At 43.0% G+C, this 18965-nt stretch overlaps 1 protein-coding gene across 4 annotated transcripts in view; it reads right to left on the bottom strand.

Annotated features, from left to right (window-relative positions):
• PLPP4 (phospholipid phosphatase 4) overlaps positions 1 to 18085 on the bottom strand; it is a 134697-nt gene extending 116612 nt beyond the window's left edge. For 3 of the 4 annotated variants that reach the window (XM_077945175.1, XM_077945176.1, XM_028853383.2), the window contains exon 1: positions 17963 to 18059. Coding sequence is in view for 2 of the 4 variants with exons in the window: in XM_028853383.2 (XP_028709216.1) it covers positions 17963 to 18018 (56 nt within the window). In the remaining 2 variants the exon portion in view is untranslated. 4 annotated transcript variants of the gene reach the window in all.
• Between the last annotated feature and the right edge of the window lie 880 nt (positions 18086 to 18965).

Genomic DNA, 18965 nt, shown 5'->3' with positions numbered 1-18965 from the left:
GTCAATCCCCTTTGTATCTATGATTTCACTGAGGTCACTAGGGTCATCTAATTATAAGAAAGCCTCACTACCAGCCCTTTCTTCCCCCGCCCCATCCAAATCTGGTGTAAATTGTTTCAAGACATAAAATACTCAATTTAAAATTTTCACTCAAAACACTGTCATCTTATTTACTAACAATGTGACACTGGGTGAAATCTTTAACCTCTCTAAGCTTTGAATTTCTCATCCAAAAAAATGAAAGGATGATAAAATTCCTACCTCATAGAGTTGTTTGAATAGTCAAGGGGTAAACTGCCTTAACTATGCCACTGCCTGGCATATAGAAAATACTCAATAAATATTAGTCATTACTGCCATTGTTCTCATCATTATCATATCATCATCTCTAGAGCCAAACAACCCCAGTTTGCTTTTAATGAACAATAAGATTTTTTTGTGTCAGGATAAATAAAAGCAAAGCATCAATGTTTCACAAGGGTTTTCATAAATAAAGCATTAATATTTAAAAGTCTAATTTAATATTATATGACTGAAGATCTTTTTACTGGCCCACAAGAATGAATGAAAACATAATATATTCAGGAACGATGTATTTCCATAATCAAAAAATAAATAAAAATAAATGTGGGACTTCTATATAACTGTCATCAGTATTATGTACATTAATTCGGGGCTGATATTTCAAACAACACACCACAGAAAAGTAAATTCTGAGCTGAATTTTGTAAAACAGGTAAATTTTAGATAGACAAAATGAGGCCATTTGAAGGATAACTCAGAGAACCATAAAAATAGTCATGGTAAAAGTAAAAATTGATGGATTTTTTAAAACTATAATTTTGTACGTAAAAAATGTAAACCTGTGTCAAAGAAAAAATGTTAAATCTCTTCAAAGAGACATCTAGGTCAAGATGGCTGATTGAACTCATATATTTTGTCTCTCTACCCTCTTGAAACACCACTGAAAGTAATAAAAACATAAACATAAATCCATATACAGGTTGAAGAGCCTCAAAGAGTACCAATCAGTAAAGAAGAAGAGGAAAAAAATTAAGAAAAAGATAAACCAGATAGAAAAAAAAAATACATAGTACAACGAAGAAGAAACCTCCATATAAAGGAGGTTGGCCTCTATATTAGTTCGTTCTCACATTGCTGAAAAAAAAACTACCTAAGACTGGGTAATTTATAAAGAAAAGAGGTTACCTAGTCCATGGTTCCGCTGTACAGGGAGCATGGCTGGGGAGGCCCCTGGAAACTTACAATCATGGCAGAAGGGCAAAGCGGAAGCAAGCACATCTTCACCCGGCAGCAGGGGAGAGAAAGAGTGAAGGGGGAAGTGTTACTCACTTTCAAACAACCAGATCTCATGAGAACTGTATCACGAGAATAACGAGGGGGAAGTCTGACCCCATCATTCAATCACCTCCTACCATGCCCCTCCTTCAATATGTGGAGATTACAATTCGACATGAGATTTGGGTGGGGATGCAGAGCCAAACCATATCAGCCTCAGAAGGGGAACCCAAGTTCTATATATAAATTTCCTTCAAATTATTTGGCTAACTCAGAAATTGCAATGTGCAGAAAAAGACTCCAAGAACCCCCAGTGGAAAGTAACAGTCACAGTCTAAAGAGCCAAGCAGAGATTTCAGCACCTAGCCAGTGCTAGGAGATACAGTCTGGGACTGAAATGTATCCAAGTTAGGCTTTCTACTGAAACCTCAGAAGGGCAAAACCATAGAAGTAAAAAAATCACATCCCAGATTAAGGGATACAATCTAGGGAAAAAAACAAGATGGATTTGCCCGACAATAGCCTAGAATCAAAGTTCTGAAGACTGAAATGACCCAAAAGTATATTAACTGCATGCTAAAACAAAATTCAATACTCTTAGGGGAAAATAACAATCCAGAATCTCTACAATGTATGTTTCACAATGTCCAATATGTAATAGTTACTAGACATGCAAAGGAAGAGAGATAACGTGACCCACCATCAACAGAGAAGGTCAAAGGTAAAGATCATCTTGATGTGGGAATTGGTGCAAAGGGATCTTCCATTATAAACATGTTAAAAGATGACAGGGAAAGATGAACACAATGGATAACAGACGGAAACTTCAACAGAGAAACTAAATCTCTAAAAAACAACCAAATGAAAATTCTAGATCTGAACTCATGAATATCTGAAATAAAACATTTATTGCATGAACATACCAACAGAATAGACACAGTAGAATCAGTAGAATAAAGAATTAGTGAATTCGAAGGCAAATCAATAGAAATTATCTTAAACTGAGCCACAGAGAGGGAAAATACTTTAAAAATAGAATAGAGCATCCAAGATCTGTAGAACATTATTAAACAGTCTAATATATATGTATATGTACATGAAGAACCAAAAGTACAGGAGCAACAGAATTGGGTAGAAGAAATATTGGATAAAATAATGTCTTAGGACTATTTAATTGATGAAAGACATCAAACCGTATCTCCAATAATCTCAATGAAAAGAAATGGGAAAAATACAAATGAGTCCAACCTAGACACATCACAATCAAATTGCTGAAAGTAAAACATAAACAGAAAGTTTTAAAAACAATCAAGAGCAAAAATGTATTACATTCATAAAAGCAGCAATAACAGTACAAGCTGACTTATCATCAGAAACAATGGAATCCACAAGACAATGCAAAGTGTTGAATGACGACTGTCAACTGAGAATTCTACATCCAACCAAAAAATCTTTCAAAACTAAAGGCAAAATAAAGATATTAATAATTTCAAGAAAACAAAAGCCAGGAGAATTTCTTTCCAGCAATCTGCATTATAAGAAATGCTAAAGGAAGTTATTCAGGCTGAAGGGATATAATCCCAAAGGGAAAAACCAAATCTAACAGAACTGATAAAGAACATTGAGAATAACTATGTCGGCAAATTTTTTAAAATTTTAATTGCTGTCAAAGTATGTTGATTGTTTAAAGTAAAAATAATTTAAATGTTTTGTGAGATTTATATATAGAAGTAAAATCTATAACAATATACCAAAGGCATGAGAGTAGAAATGAAAGTAGGCTGACATACGATTTTTACATTGTACATGAAATGGTATAATAAATGACACAGGGAAGATGGTGGTAATAAGTAAAAAGTGCATATTATAATTGTGAAATAAACTACTAAATTTTTTAAAGAGATATAGCTAACAATTCAATATAGGAGATAAAATGGAAAACAAACAAGTTTCTAGTTAATCTAAAAGAAGAAAGAAAAAAGAGAGACAAGGAACACATGCAACAAATAGTAAAAGGTGGTAGATTTACATTCAACCATATTAATAATTGCATTAACTGTAAATGGCTTAACCACTCCAATTAAATGGCAGAGATTGGCCAGACAGATAAAGTTAAAAGATATAACTAAGTGCTATTTACGAAAGCCGTATGTTAAAAATAAAGATACAGATAAGTTGAAAGTAAAAGGATGGAAAAAGATACTCTATGCAGACTTTAACCTCAATAAATATAATGTAGTAATATATTAACGTTAAAGTAGACCTTAAGATAATAATATTAATACAAAGACAAATAGAAATTTTATAATAATAAAAGCTCAAGCATCAGAAGGAGATAAAATTTAAGAATACTAACTAGAAATATAGACATAGAAATTATGACATCCAAATTATTAAAGTAAAAAAGGAGGGTAGCAAAGAACGCTTGAGCTATTCAGCTAAAAGAAAGAAACAAAGGGGATAAAACATAAAAATAAAGCACCATAAAAAGAAAACACATAATAAGTTGGTTTTAATAACACAAAATATTAATTATTTCCAAAAAACAATGTGAAGGCTCTAATTATTCTTGTTTGACAGAGATAGCATACCTTCAAATTAAAAAGACCAAATTAAAAGAATAAGACTATAGAAAATTTTAATAGCGTGGCTACCTTCTTTTACTATATTTAGAACTTTACACTCACCAAACTATTCATTATGTTCAATCTATATAAATTTACAGCCAAAAAAATGACTATGTATGAGGCCACACAGAAAATCATAATCAGTTATAAAATATAGAAATCATACAAGCCACAGTCTCTGGTCTCAATACAATAAAACTATTTTAGCACTATCATTATCTGCCTTAAACGTCAGGAAACTAAAGCACAGAGACATAAAGCAACCTACCCAAATGATAGCCAGTAAGTAGCAGATTTGTATTTAGGTATCCTGGCACTAGAGCCTGAAACCTTAACCACTGTACTCCACTCCTTCCCAGTGGGTGGAGTGGGGTGAGTGTAGTGGGGGTAAATTTTCCCTACAGATATCTAAAAATACTATAAAATTACAATAATTAAAATGTTACTTGAGACAATACCAGGCAAATAGATATTCAGAATAGAATTTAGTTGCAATCCCATAAGATGCAAGAAAATAATGGACTATTCCATAACCGACAAACCATTTGAGTGGGACAAGTAACAAATAAAGAACCAAACCACTAACAAATTAAAATTAAAGAACAAAAGTATAAAACACTAGATAATACAGAAGAACATTTCTGTTTTAGATGGGAAAGGACTTTCTAAATAGGACTGAAACTGAAACAAAGAAAGACTCATAGATTTAACTACATAAAATTAAAACATATACAATAATAGAAATTATAAAGAAACTTAAAAATCAACCATAGACCTGGAAAAATATTTGCAATATATGAAAGAGAAGATCCGTATTTATAAGGCATAAAGCACACCTACACATCAGTAAGATTAATTCAGAGATCCAACAGAAACATGGATAAAGGAAAATACAGATATTTCACTGAAGAAATACAAATTGCCAATATGCTTGTGAAAAGATGCTCAATACTAAACATAGAGAAATGCAAAGTGAAGTAAATGTTATATTCCAGGCCATGGCAGGAATACAAAACATCCAACATTGGCAAGGATGCATAAAAACAGACACCTTCACACACGGCGGTGAAATGTAAGTATGTGAAGCTCTTTGGGTGGACAATTTGGCAGTATTCATCTGAATTTAAAATGCATGTGGGCCGGGCGCAGTCGCTCACGCCTATAATCCCAGCACTTTGAGAGGCCAAGGCGGGCGGATCACGAGGTCAGGAGATCGAGACCATCCTGGCTAACATGGTGAAACCCCGTCTCTAGTAAAATTACAAAAAAAAATTAGCTGGGCCTTGTGGCGGGCACCTGTAGTCCCAGCTACTCAGGAGGCTGAGGCAGGAGAATGGCGTGAACGTGGGAGACGAAGCTTGCAGTGAGCCAAGATCGCACCACTGCACTCTGGCCTAGGTGACAGAGCCAGACTTCGTCTCTTAAAAAAAAATGCATGTGGTCTTGACCCAGAAAATTCATTTGTAAGAGTTTATCATGAAGCAGTACTTGAACAGGTGCACTACAATGTATGCAACAATTGCAACACTGTTTTTCAAAGCAAAAAATGAAAATACCCTAAGATTCCATGAATAGGTTAATACAATGGAACACCACACAGCCAGTAAAAAACAATCAAGTATGTGTTCATATATATAATATCTTAAAGAGATGAGTTTAAAAATTAAGCCATAAATAAAATGTGTTTCCAGTGGTTTTGTTAATTATATACAAATGTGTATAAAAAGTGAAGAGAATAGAATAGGCAAAGAAAGTTGAAGTGGTTCCAGGAGCCTTACACTTTTTGTATTGCTTTAATTTTCACAAGTATTTTATAATCCTGAAAGAAATTTAAGTGAGGAGAAATACATTCATTTCCATCACATTCATTTTGGTGTAATCCTTCCTAGTATTTGTGCAAATCAGACATACTTCAAATAGTTGCAATTCCAAGGCATATTTTTTGTATAGTGTTTTTCCTTAACTATTACATCATAAAATTTCACCACATTTCTTCATGATTTTCAAATGATTCTTCCAATAACTAGATAATATTCTGTGTGTTCACAATCTAGCAAATCATCTTCAAATGTTGACCATTTGAGTTTTAATTTAATTTTTATTTAACAAATACATTTACTTTGTTTTGTATGGAACACAGCAAAAAGAATCTTTATATATGAGGATTTTGGTATCTCTTCCATTAGTGCCTCCATGTATTTTTTACCAAGAATTCTAAATCAAAGGGCAGGAATAATTTTATGGCTATTTGTGTACTGTAATATTGCTCTTCAAAACAGTTGTACCCATTTACTATTCCACCTGAGCATCTGATCACATTTGAAAACACAAACCTATACATTCTGCATAGTAATCTTTACTTTCTGATTTTTCTTAAATACTTTAGTTGATATAAAATGTAGAAAGGTTGATTTTTTGACACATTGTCACTTTAAATATTTCTAAAGCAATCACAAAAAAATCATTCAGTGCCCTATCCTGGAATATTTCACTGGCCTCTTTCCATAACAGAAAACATCTATATTGATTTTTGATTGTGTATGAAATAATAAATGCTTACTATAAAATAATTTAGACATAAACAACATTTAAAAAGCAAATAGTACATAGTCCTATCAGCACAAAATAACCACCGTTAAAACTGTATTGTGTATCTTTATAGAGATGTAGGCACAATTGATTTTATTACATTACCACATTAAACTAGCATCATGCACACTTTTGTAAGCTGCTTTTATTATGTAACAATGGTTCATAGATGCCTTCTCAAGTTAACAAATAACTACCTATTATATAACTAATTTTAATAGCTGCACATTCTTCCATTGTAGCACATAAAAAGCTTCTACTAATGTATATTCATTGTTATTTTGCTGTTTTCAGATGCATATCTTGCATTGCTATAGAAATCACAGATTTACATTCTATAATGAAGACACGTACACACTATGTTCATTGCAGCACTAGCCACAATAGCAAAGACATGGAATCGACCTAAATGCCCATCAATGATAGACCAGATAAAGAAAATGTGGTACATATACACCATGAGCTACTATGCAGCCACAAAAAAGAATGAGATCATGTCCTTTGCAGGCACATGGATGGGGCTGGAGATCATTATCCTTAGCAAGCTAATGCAGGAACAGAAAACCAAGTACCACATGTTCTCACTTATAAGTGGAAGATAAGAACACATGAACACATATAGGGGAACAAGAGACACTGAGGCGTACTGGAGGGTGGTGGGTGGGAGGAGGAAGAGGATCAGGAAAAGTAACTAATAGGTACTAGTCTTGATACCTGGGTGACAAAATAATCTGCACAACAAACCCCCGTAATATGAGTTTACCTCTGTAACAAACCTGCATATGTACCCCTGAACTTAAAAAAAAGTTAACATTAAAAAATCACAGATTTAAAGTGTGGCAGTTTTTGAACTTTTGTTAGTTTTCTGCTCATATCTGTTGCCCATTTTTCTGTTGATGAGCTCCTCTTTCCTTGTCAATTGGTAAGAGCTCTCTGAATGAGGGAGCATTAACTCTTAACTCTGTAAATCAGGACCTGAGAAGTGTCATAATTAAAGCATACGATTGTGACAAGTGCCAAATACAGAGGTGGCACATAGTAGGCATTAAAGTGTTCTTTCTTAGTAGCTAGCAGGTGTCTCCTCCACCTCCCTGCCTTCCTATAACCAAGGTGGCAATAGATGTCAATTATAAGATATCTACACAGGCCAGGCACAGTGGCTCACGCCTGTAATCCCAACACTTTGGGAGGCCGAGGCAGGCAGATCACAAGGTCGGGAGATCGAGACCATCCTGGCTAACACGGTGAAATTCCGTCTACACTAAAAAAAAAATTTTTTTTAATAAAAAAGCTAGGCGTGGTGACGGGTGCCTGTAGTCTCAGCTACTCAAGAGGCTGAGGCAGGAGAATGGCGTGAACCCCGGAGGCAGAGCTTGCAGCGAGCTGAGATCCGAGATCCAAGATCGTGCCATTACACTCCAGCCTGCACAAGAGAGCGAGACTCCATTTCAAAAAAAAAAACCTACACACACTTATATATCAGCAATTTCTTTTTCTTGGATTATGATTCAGATGTCTTCTAGGAAATTTCTAAATCCTAGTTGAAGGCTCAGCTCTCTCCGGCAGTTTTGAGAGCTACGCTATTTTATTATCATTATTATTACACTGTGATGTCAGGCATCTTTTAATTGACCTGTATCTTCACCTCAGTTCTAGGAAGGAGGGAGGTGGAGGAAGGAAAAGAGACTCACCTTAGCACCTACTATGTGCCATCTTTGTGCAAGGCACCTGGCACATCTCACATCACCGCATCTTTACAACCTCCCTAGGAGGTGAGATAGTGTCCCCATTTTACAGATGAGGAGGCTCGGACACATCTTTATAATCAGCAGAGTCAGGGTGTCACGTCTTCACCATGATTTCAGTGTTTTGACCTATAAAACTGGGAATTTCATTCAGTTCAACCTAAAAATAACATAAACAAAGAAATGTGCACTATTCATAATTATACAGCTGCCCAGAAAACTCCCCAGTCTGCCAAGCCCCCTTCCACCACCCTGACTTCTAACATCATTTGAACTCTATAGAAATGCAGCCGTAAAGCGTGTGCTCTTTTGTGTGACATTTTTTGTTGAACATGTTTTTGAGATTTATCTCTGTTGTCGTGGGTGGCGGCAGTTTGTTCATTCTCATGTGCTCCAATTTATTTCTTCGTTTTACCCGTGGATATATGGGATAGTTATCATTTTTGCCTATTAAGCGCAATGCTGCTATTGGTTTTTGGTGAACATTTTGTAATTTCTTGTAGGGATCTACATAGGGGTGGAACGGCTGGGTTTCTCATCAGAAGTGGGCCATGCTGCCCATCTGCCTGCAGAATGGGACCCATTTGCCAGGCCCTGTCACTTGCCAGGCCCACTGCATGCTTTCTACAAGGTAGCTGCTCAGCAGATGGAGATTACAGCATCATACAGGCTAAATATTGCTTTCAGAGGTATAGCTGGACAGAGAGGCCAAATCCTTCCTTAAGAACTTCTGATGAGAAACCCAGCCATTCCACCTCTATGTAGATCCCTACAAGAAATTACAAAATGTTCACCAAAAACCAATAGCAGCACTACATTTAATAGCCAAAAATGATAAATATCCTATATATTCACGGGTAAAACGAAGAAATAAATTGGAGCACACGAGAATGAACAAACTGCCGCCACCCACGACAACAGAGATAAATCTCAAAAACATGTTCAACAAAAAAAGTCACACAAAAGAGCACACGCTTTATGGTTCCATTTCTATAGAGTTCAAATGATGTTAGAAGCCAGGGTGGTGGAAGGGGGCTTGGTAGATTGGGGAGTTTTCTGGGCAGCTGTACAATTATGAATAGTGCACATTTCTTTGTGTATGTTATTTTAGGTTGAACTGAATGAAATTCCCGGTTTTATAGGTCAAAATACTGAAATATCAGCAATTTCATATGGTTCAAACTAATACTTCAATAAAATATGTTTTTTAAAACCCTCTGGTAAAGAAGAAAGAAACATCTAGCATTGATTGGCAGACTGCTACCTTTCTAGAAACCAGCCTAGGCCGGGCGCGGTGGCTCAAGCCTGTAATCCCAGCACTTTGGGAGGCCGAGACGGGCGGATCACGAGGTCAGGAGATCGAGACCATCCTGGCTAACACAATGAAACCCCGTCTCCACTAAAAATACAAAAAAATTAGCCGGGCGTGGTGGCGGCGCCTGTAGTCCCAGCTACTCGGGAGGCTGAGGCAGGAGAATGGCGGGAACCCGGGAGGCGGAGCTTGCAGTGAGCCGAGATCGCGCCACTGCACTCCAGCCTGGGCGACAGAGCGAGACTCCGCCTCAAAAAAAAAAAAAAAAAAAAAAGAAACCAGCCTAAATGCTCCTGCCACTTCTCGCCCTGTTTTTCTGCCGATTTGTCTTGCTTTGTCTTTAGTGGAGACAGAATAACTAATTCCTCCTTTCTGCGGGATAATGTTTCACAGTCACGTATTGAAAGACTGTGATGAAGCTACCCCTGCGTTCTGCAGCCCCAGTTCCTCCCAGCCTTCTTTCACTCATCCCAGGAATCCCCAACCTTGCTCTTAACACCTGCGCGGCTTCTGGTTGAATGATGAGGGCCCACTGGCAGGCAACAGTCTTGTCAGAAGGAGCTTCCTCGCTGTAAAAACAGTGTTTCTCTTTCATCCACATAGAACAGCAAGATAATATTCTTAAAGAAGCACTATTACCAAGATAATGTTTCTATTTACAAATGCTATCATCGAAAAATAGAGGTAGTGAGCTTTTATGAGCCTTGCGTGTGTCACAAAAGGTATAATCTTTACAACTAATTGAGGTAACTTTATCCACAAGTTATGCAACCATGCATTTCTTTTGCAGTGCCGGGAGCATTTATCTCCCTGTGGGAAAACATCATCAATTCTCAGAATTCTGGGTACAGCCAACTCATTTTACAGTGGCAAGTAATATTTCAAACAGAAGGATGCCCCATTTATCAGACGACAAGGCAGACACCTTCTCAGGGAGGGGAGCAGAAACACTCGGGCACCATTGCACAGCATGCACAGATGGGCTGAGGGGGTACCTGAAGAAAAGCACCCCCTGGACGTGGCTTCTAACTGAGCCCTGTGTGCAAAGTTAACAATGGGGACATAGCATTTTCCTTATGTTATGTCATCTAAGAACACAACATAGCATTTTCCAGTATGTTATCTAATGCAGCTATGCTGATAGCACTTTAATTCGACCTCCTAGAATCCCTGTTGTAAAGGGCCAGCAATTTAAGCCACCACTGAGAAACTGCAAGGCTGAGGCCGGCCCACCCCACCAGACAGCAAGCTCTGGGGTTCTGACTCACTGGACAAACTTACGGCAAGGTACATCCCTCCCTTTTGAGGCCTAAAAGGAATCATTAGGAATACACTTCCAGGAGTTGATTCTTGTCTAGAAATCCTGTGGCAAATCATTTGTAAAAAGAACATCATTAGACACCTACGGTGTTTCTCTTTAGCGTATATTATGGATTCATTTCGACAAAAGGATAATAATAATAACATCACCATTTGCTGAGCACCTACAATGAGCTGGATACTGTCCCATTTAATACTCCCAATACTTCAATAAAATACGTTTAATGTGATTCAAACTGATACTTCAATAAAATATGTTTTTAACATATTCTTACATTCATGAATATGATGGACATTCCCATTGAACAGAAGGAGAAACAATGACAGAAGGGAATAAATACTTTCTCCCAAAGGTCACACAGCACATAAGTTGCAAACCAGGATTTGGTTAGGCACAATGGTTCACACCTGTAATCCCAGCACTCTGGGAGGCTGAAGTGAGAGGATCTCATAAGCCCAGGAGTTCAAGACCAGCCTAGGCCACACAGACCCCGCCTCTTCAAAAAATAAAACAGCTGGCTGCAATGACACACCTGTAGTCCCAGCTCCTCGAGAGGCTGGGAGGTTGAGGCTGCAGTAAGTGGTGATCATGCCACTGCACTCCAGCCTGGGTGATAGAGCAAGACTCTATCTATATATTCAAAAAAAGAATCCTCTGGGCCTATAAGAGCAGGGCCCAAGGAGATGGCTGGAGTTAAGGGGAATAGCTATGGTTGCACCACTGCACTCCACCCTGGGCAAGAGAGAGAGACTCTGTATTAAAAATAAAACAAAACAAAACAAAATAGGATTTAAGCCCTGGTAACCTGATGCCAAATGCCACTGTCGTAACCACTGTGCTGTGCTGTCATTTTTAGACACTACATGTATGTAATAGGGATTAACAAGGGTGGTGAGAAGCTACTAATTTTTGTTATATGTACCACAGGCACTTAAAGTACCTTATCTGATAAAATCCAGTGAAGTAAGTATTAGCTCCATTTCCTACATGAAGAAACTGAGGTTCAGAGATTGAAGGCAACTTGTTAGTTAGTGGCACAGCTAAAACCCAAACACGGATCTGCCTGGCTCCAAAGCCCGAGGTCTTTAGTTATAGCTCTTTACCTCAAATAACTCATTTGAAACTTGTTTCTAGGCCAAGTGCAGCGGCTCACACCTGTAATCCCAGCACTTTGGGAGGCTGAGGCGGGTGGATCACGAGGTCAGGAGATCGAGACCATTCTGGCTAACACTATGAAACCCTCTCTCTACTAAAAATACAAAAAATTAGCCGGGCGTGGTGGCAGGTGCCTGTAGTCCCAGCTACAGGAAGCTGAGGCAGGAGAATGGCATGAACCCGGGAGGCGGGGCTTGCAGTGAGCCGAGATCGCACCACTGCACTCCAGCCTGGGCGACAGCGAGACTCCATCTCAAAAAAAAAAAAGAAACCTGTTTCTAGAGAGCAAGCAGAATGATTCTGACCGTATTCGTTAGATAGAAAGGACTGATGGTACAGTAGCCAATCAACCCCAAAACTTCAGTGAACACAAAAAGTCCCCCTCCCTCTTACAAAGGCCACTCTAGTGACAGGATTCTCCAGGGCCACCGCCTGCTGCCTCTACCCTGTGGTGCTGCCATCCATTCACTAGACTGCACATAAGTATTTCCCAAAGGCAGTGGATGGAAGGAGCCCCTGCTCAAAATGCAGATTCTGAGGGCCTTGATCTCTATTTCAATTCAGTTAGCCTGACCTGGGCCCCGTGTAATCCTGACGTAGGTGCTCAGCAGCCATCCGCCCCTTAAGTAGCTTTGCTTTGGACTGATGCAGAATGCTCAGGTCTGTAAAAATTATCCTGGGAAACTGAGTCAGGAGGCACCGACCACGCTTGTGCCAAGGCCAAGCTAGGAGAAGGAGAAAGCAAAGAAGTTAAAGATGCAGACAGCTAACCACAACGCAGAGCAGAGAGTACTTGTCCTGGAGAGCCATGAAGCAGGGCTGTGGCCACGAAGCCCATCACGGTCAGCAAAGCCTGCGCGTCCAGCCAAATGGTTCCTTTCCACCCCAGGGCAAACATCTGAGCATGGTACGGTCTTGTTTCAAACCTCCAGGCTCCCCCAGTTTTGCCTCTGTGGGAATGACCACTGCCCTGCAGGGCCCTGAGGCCACTTGCATTCTCCATCCAGGTTCGCTTCCTGCCACTGCTACACCCACCTACCCCAAAACCCACACTGAGGCCAGACTTGGTGACCTCATCCCCACCCAAAATATGCCTCCACACCTCCGGGCCTTTAGCCTGCAGGAATGTCCTTAGGCCTAGGATCTGCACACCTGGTATTCAGTGCTCAGCCCTGGGCAGCCTTCCCTGGCACACACATCCTCCTTCTCAGTAAAACCAAGCACCTTGCTCCAACGGTCCCCAGCATGGAGTCTTACACTGGGCTCCTAGGGGCAGATGAATCTGTTAGTTTGTGTCCATATTTCAAAAATCTACCTGACATCCAGTGCCCTCAAGCAAGTCACCTGGACCAGGTAAAGCACCAAGTTTCCCTGTGTCTTGCTGGAATTACACCAATCAAAGCGTACCAATGAAAGGGAAAGGAAACGACTATCACAAATGCTTGCACCTAGAAGGTGCCAAATATCCGTCAAGTGGATGAACAATGAAAGAGAAATGCTTGGAGGGAAAACTTTCAAAACCAGTAATTGCATTGGAGAAAATAACAAATGGTGGCCCTCTGTGTGCTTTCCTTGCTGGACTGTGAGCTACTGGGGGCCACCGGGCCTTCTCTCTCCTCTCATCTCCAGTGCCTGGCAAAGGCCTCTTGCATCCTAGGAGCTCAAAGAAGGATGCTGGATTATCTAAGGGGAGGTAAACACCATTACCTGTGCACCCTGGCATCCTGAGCAGCTCCTGGGGGGACCCTGCAGACAGAGAGCCACCAGAAATGACAGAGAGGGATGGGGAGAAGGGCAGATGGAAGGAAGGAAAGAGGAAGATAAGACCCCAAGGAACTCAAGCCTACAAGTGAAACAGACAGACCACCTTTCCCCCAGCCCAGCACATGAGATTGTCATCATCTTTCTAGGGTCCTTTCTCCAATGTTGTAAATACAGAGTGCTTGAACTAATTGATGTCCTGGGAGAAGACGGCCAAAAACAGCAAAAGAAAGCAGTGTATCCCTAGTTTCTTACTACCATGATTGATGTTCTCACTGGCAATTTACTCACCACATCGTACCCTTAAAATCCATGCCATGATCAAATCCCATCTTTTAGGAAGTGTGAACCACCACTGCCATCCCTCCACCTTTGAGGTGTCATCCTAGCATGTGATTTTAGAACTCGAGTGACAGCTTCCCACACATCACTCCAGGCAATGTGCACTTGCTAGGAGATAAGGAGTCAAGGAAGGAATTGCTCACAGGATGTGGCCAGTTTCATAGCAGTCTGGAAGCTGGATGTCTTCTGTCTCAGAGGATGACCACTCAGGGACATGGGGTCAACCGCCTGTTTGAATCAGGGTTACACCTCCTGCTAGCTGAGTGACTTCAGGCAACTTACTCAACCTTTCTAAACTTTGGTTTCTTTATTTGTAAAGTGGGAATAATGAACAGAATCCAGTGAGATGAGGCTTAAAAGAGAAATCACATGGAATGCCTTTTGCATGCAGCAAGCCCTAGACTGACCAAAACTGGCTGCTATTTTTTATGAAGCAAAGTGATTGAGAGTCCAGACCTTGCAGATGGAGCATCTAGATTTAGGTCTCAGAGCTGCCCTTGTTAGCCCTGTTACTTGGGAAGTTCCTTAATTTTACTGTGCTTCAGTTTCTTCATCTATGACAAAGAAATATCAATATACCCCCTTCATCAGGCTAAATGGCATATGAGATAGTTTTCACTGGTGCCTGACACACAGTGAGATCTCAGTAAATGATTGCTATTGTACTGGTGATAGTGGTCAAAGTGAGTAGCATGCTCCTAGTAGTGCACTATTGGTCTGCTGGGTGTTAACCAGCCATCTCATTTCTACACTATGTGCTTGCTGAGTAAGGTCTGTTGCTAGCCTTGGCATTTGCAGAAATACTCAAAAGAATCTCTCCTGGAGTCTTGGGTAGCAGCAGGACAGAAAAAGCCCAAAAGTGCTTCTCCTTCCTGCTCTGCCCACAATCCATGAGTAAGAGCAATAGGACCTCAAGGCCCACACACTTCATGGTACTAAATGCAGCCTCAAAACTTCACATTTCACTTTTATTTTTCCTAAACACTGGGTTCCTGTAGCCAATTTATCTTCTGTTATGTTAAACTTTATATGCCAGCCTTGATTTGCATTACTCTACTAATTTCCTTCCCAACGATTTGAAGTCCTTAGGCAGGACTGAGCATCTATGGGGTGGTTGCGGGGGTGGGGGCGGGGAGGGCCTGGAGAGCATCCTCTCCGAGTTCTGAATACACAAAACCTCAGCACTGTGCCTAGTCTAGAGACAGAAAATGGGATCTTTAAGAGTCAGTAAGGAAAAGTTTGCATCCCTACTACCCACGGGCCCAAAATGCATTTTATTAGCTCTAACTTCGAATCTTTGAGGAGCATATGGGCTACGGGCAGCAAGATCCCTGCTCTCATGCAGAGCAAATGTAGTCAGAGAACAGGCACATCTACAGGTGATGTTTCTCCAGCGGCAGAAGTTTGCAAAGAAGCAAGATACCCCCTCTCCCCCCCAAAAAATTCTTTCATCCTGAGCAATAGGGTAGAAATACCAAGCAAAACTAGATGATGCGTTATACTGGCTGAATTGGACACTGGCTGCAACAGAGAAATCAGATTCAGCCTGCCCATGGGACGTTCTAAACCCCTGTGCCGCTGAGACCACCATCTTCGTGAGCAGAGGTGGGTACAACCCACTGAATATTGCCATCATTCCAGTGCTGGCAAAAGGAAGAACTAAACTTCCCCCAAAAGTCAGTCTCTGTCAAGGTGCCAGACGCTTATCTGAGAAAACAAAGGGTCATCTGTTTCTGCATGCTCCCAGCCGTCCTCCCAGAAGTCAGTACATGCCTGATATTAACAGCATCTGAGCATCCAAGAGCTGCCCCCCTAGGGAGGCTCGCATCAATACCAAAGCTGGTTTTTGCAGGTAAAAGAACCACAAGTTGGACACACTGTTAGCAATTTGATAAGAAACCTGGGAATCATCCAAAAATGCCATCAATGTCCATGTGTGACAGCAGATCCCCTATTAAGTAACACAAGAGGGAACTTCAGAGAACAGAACATAAACTGCCTGTCCAGTTTTTACATAACACCCTTAGAAAAAGCAAGACGCACATAAGCAATAATTACCAAGTTTTCAAATTTACTGCATAGACCATTGTGTATTTGTAAACATCTCATAAATATTTGGGGGGATATTGGAAGGGACACCTGAAAACGACAAATATTTTTACACATTATTGGATCCTTTTTTATCTGAGCACCCCCAGCAGCAGTCAAACCAGATAATGAGATAGTGTAAGAGTCTATCTCACTTTATCTCAGCATTCTTCCTTCATTCACTCAACAAATGTTAAATTCTACTGTGCACCAAAAACTTATCATTTCTATCACATAATAATTTAATGAGATTTCAGCCTATCTGCTAATTAGAAACTGTCCCCATCTGATCACACAGCAATCACTAGTTTTAACGTACATTCCAAAGGTAGAAAATAGAGTAAGAGAAGGGAAAAGTGTTTTGTTTTTCCAAATGCATCAAAACCCAACTGAAGTTCTCGTTCCTTCTTCTCAGTGAATAACACCAGTGTTCGGGCAGAAGGCGGGAGAGGGGGGCTTGCTTGCATCTGGGGGAGCTCGTGGCCTTTTCTGATGGTGTGAATAAATACTCTGGATGAATTTAATCCCTGGTAAAGAAAAACATGCAAGAAAGGGCATTTCTTTCCATGTGTATACCCTGGGCTGCCCAGAACAGAAGTCATCTTTGACACAGCACACCTGCCATGGACGACTTCAGATTGAGGCAGAAATTCAGACAGGGCCTCCTGTTTGGCTCGGGAGGGCTTTTCCAGAAACGAAAACAAAAACAAACAAATAAATGCATGGCAAATCCAAAAAGTTCATGCAACTTTAATATTTAGAATGTGGCAGAAAACATCCATGGGCAGAGAGGGGGAGAGAATTTGGCTCACTGATGGAGGGACCAGTGCAGGTGTGGGTGCCCAGGTGGCAGCAGCTCACGGGAGGCTGTGGGGTGGCTCTGAGCTGGTGTTCTGGGCTCAGATCTGAAAGAGAGAGATGCGACAGCTCCCTGCAGCTTGGGCCCAGGAGGTCATTGAGCGGTGGGTCCCTGGGCTCACAGAGCAGGCTCAGACATCTCTGAAAGAACCTGCGCCACCACTCCTTCCTCTTTTTGGGATCGCTGTTCCCAGTGCCAGCCGCTCAAAGCCACCCTGGGCATTTCACGGCTGCCCTGGAGGGCCTCCGCCCCCAAAGCGGACATCGACTGGGCACAGAGCTCCAGGTGTGTGTATCCCACCCCCAGCTGCAGCCCCTTGACTTCTCAAGCCTCCGCAGCAACAGTTTCTCAGTAGGAGAAGCGCTGCAAACGCCCGCTGGGAAAATGCTCCGCAGGACCTCGGGCGCTAAAGCCGGGGACATGGAAGGAGTCCGGCCCTCAGCACAGCGGGGAGGAACCGCAGATGGGGCCAGGTGCAAAGACTTCCAACGTGGGCCTTAAAGATCACACAGAAGGAGAAACTTCCCGAGGACACGGGCCAGGGTGCGCGTCCCTGTTCAGAGGTGCAGCCCTGGATCCCCTGGGCAGGTGGTGCGGGGCTGGCGACAGGCGCGGGCCCGGTGAGACCCGGAGCAGGTCTCAGCGTCGGCGCGCGGGGGTCGCTCCGCGCCTAGGATCCCAGGAAGGAGAGAGGAAGGGTCTCTCTTGGTCCCATAGGGCACGTTGCGGGCACTTGGCGGGGAAGGGACCTGGAACCCAGGCCCCGGTGGGAAGCGGCGGCGCAAACTAAGTTAGGGCACAGAGAGGCTTGGTCGGTGGGTCCCCCGCGTCAGTGCGCCCTGCCCGCGGCGCGCCACTACTTACACGAAGACTCCGAAGAGCAAGGCTCGCACCCCGATCTCGATGGCCAGCTCCCGCATGGTGCGGCCGGAGCAGCTCCCGCGGCGACGGCTGGCGCTCTGCGCGGCTCCCGCAGCTCGGCCGGCGTCGGCTCGCCAGACCCTGGGAGGCGAGGGAGGCGCGCTCCAGGCCGCGGGCGGGGGCGGAGGCGGGCGCCGGGCGGGGGCAGGCGCCGGGGAGGGCTCAGCCCAAACCTCCCGCCTCGGGCTCCGGGGCTCCGGGAAGCCGCGCCGGCCGCTCGCGATGCTGCGGATCCAGCGTCCTAGTGCGGAGCCGGGGCCGCCTCGGGGACTCCGGGCTCCCTCTCCCCGGGAACCGCCTCCGCGTCCTGGGCCCGCGCCGGGCACACGCGGCCCGGGGAGGGGAAGCCCGGGAAAGCCCCACCGCCGCCGCCGCCTCCCTGCGCGCTCCCCGCCTCCCCCGCCAGTGGGCGGCCCCTGGGCTCCGCGCCCGGGCAGCGCGCTCACTGGGACTCTGCCCGCGGCACCTCTGCAGCTCCTGGTCCTGCCTCCGACACCCGCTGTCCGGGCTCTCGCTCCCTGGCACACGCACGCACGTGGGCATGTAGTGGACGAGCGCTCTGGGGATTCTCCAGGGCTCAGGGCAGCCCTGGCCAACCTCGGTCCCTGCCGAGGAGCGCTCCCTTCCTCCCTCTTCGGCCCTCCCTACACTGTTGGAACCTGAAATTCTTTTTTCTAGGAAGTTCCCCCAGAGATCACTCGCGGGCTTCGCTTTGCTCTCAGGAGATGCCAGCCAGGGTCCAGGGCTGTGGCACAGAGAGAGAGAGCAAAGGCGAGCCTGGCTCCCCACCATGCCACCAGCGCCAGGTGGCCCCTGGGGGCCGAATCCTCTCTCCCCCACTACTTGTCCCCCGCCCCCAGCAGCTTGGGGCTGCTGAGCTGTGGAATATGAAAAAGCTCCTGCCACCGTGCCTGGCCGGCGTGTGGGAGGTCAGGGTCTCCTGTCG

This window comes from Macaca mulatta, chromosome 9, assembly GCF_049350105.2.
Source record: "Macaca mulatta isolate MMU2019108-1 chromosome 9, T2T-MMU8v2.0, whole genome shotgun sequence".
In the NCBI taxonomy this organism is placed as follows: domain Eukaryota; kingdom Metazoa; phylum Chordata; class Mammalia; order Primates; family Cercopithecidae; genus Macaca; species Macaca mulatta.
The sequence above is the reverse complement of the archived record's forward strand: the minus strand, read 5'-3'. Positions and strand labels throughout refer to the sequence as shown.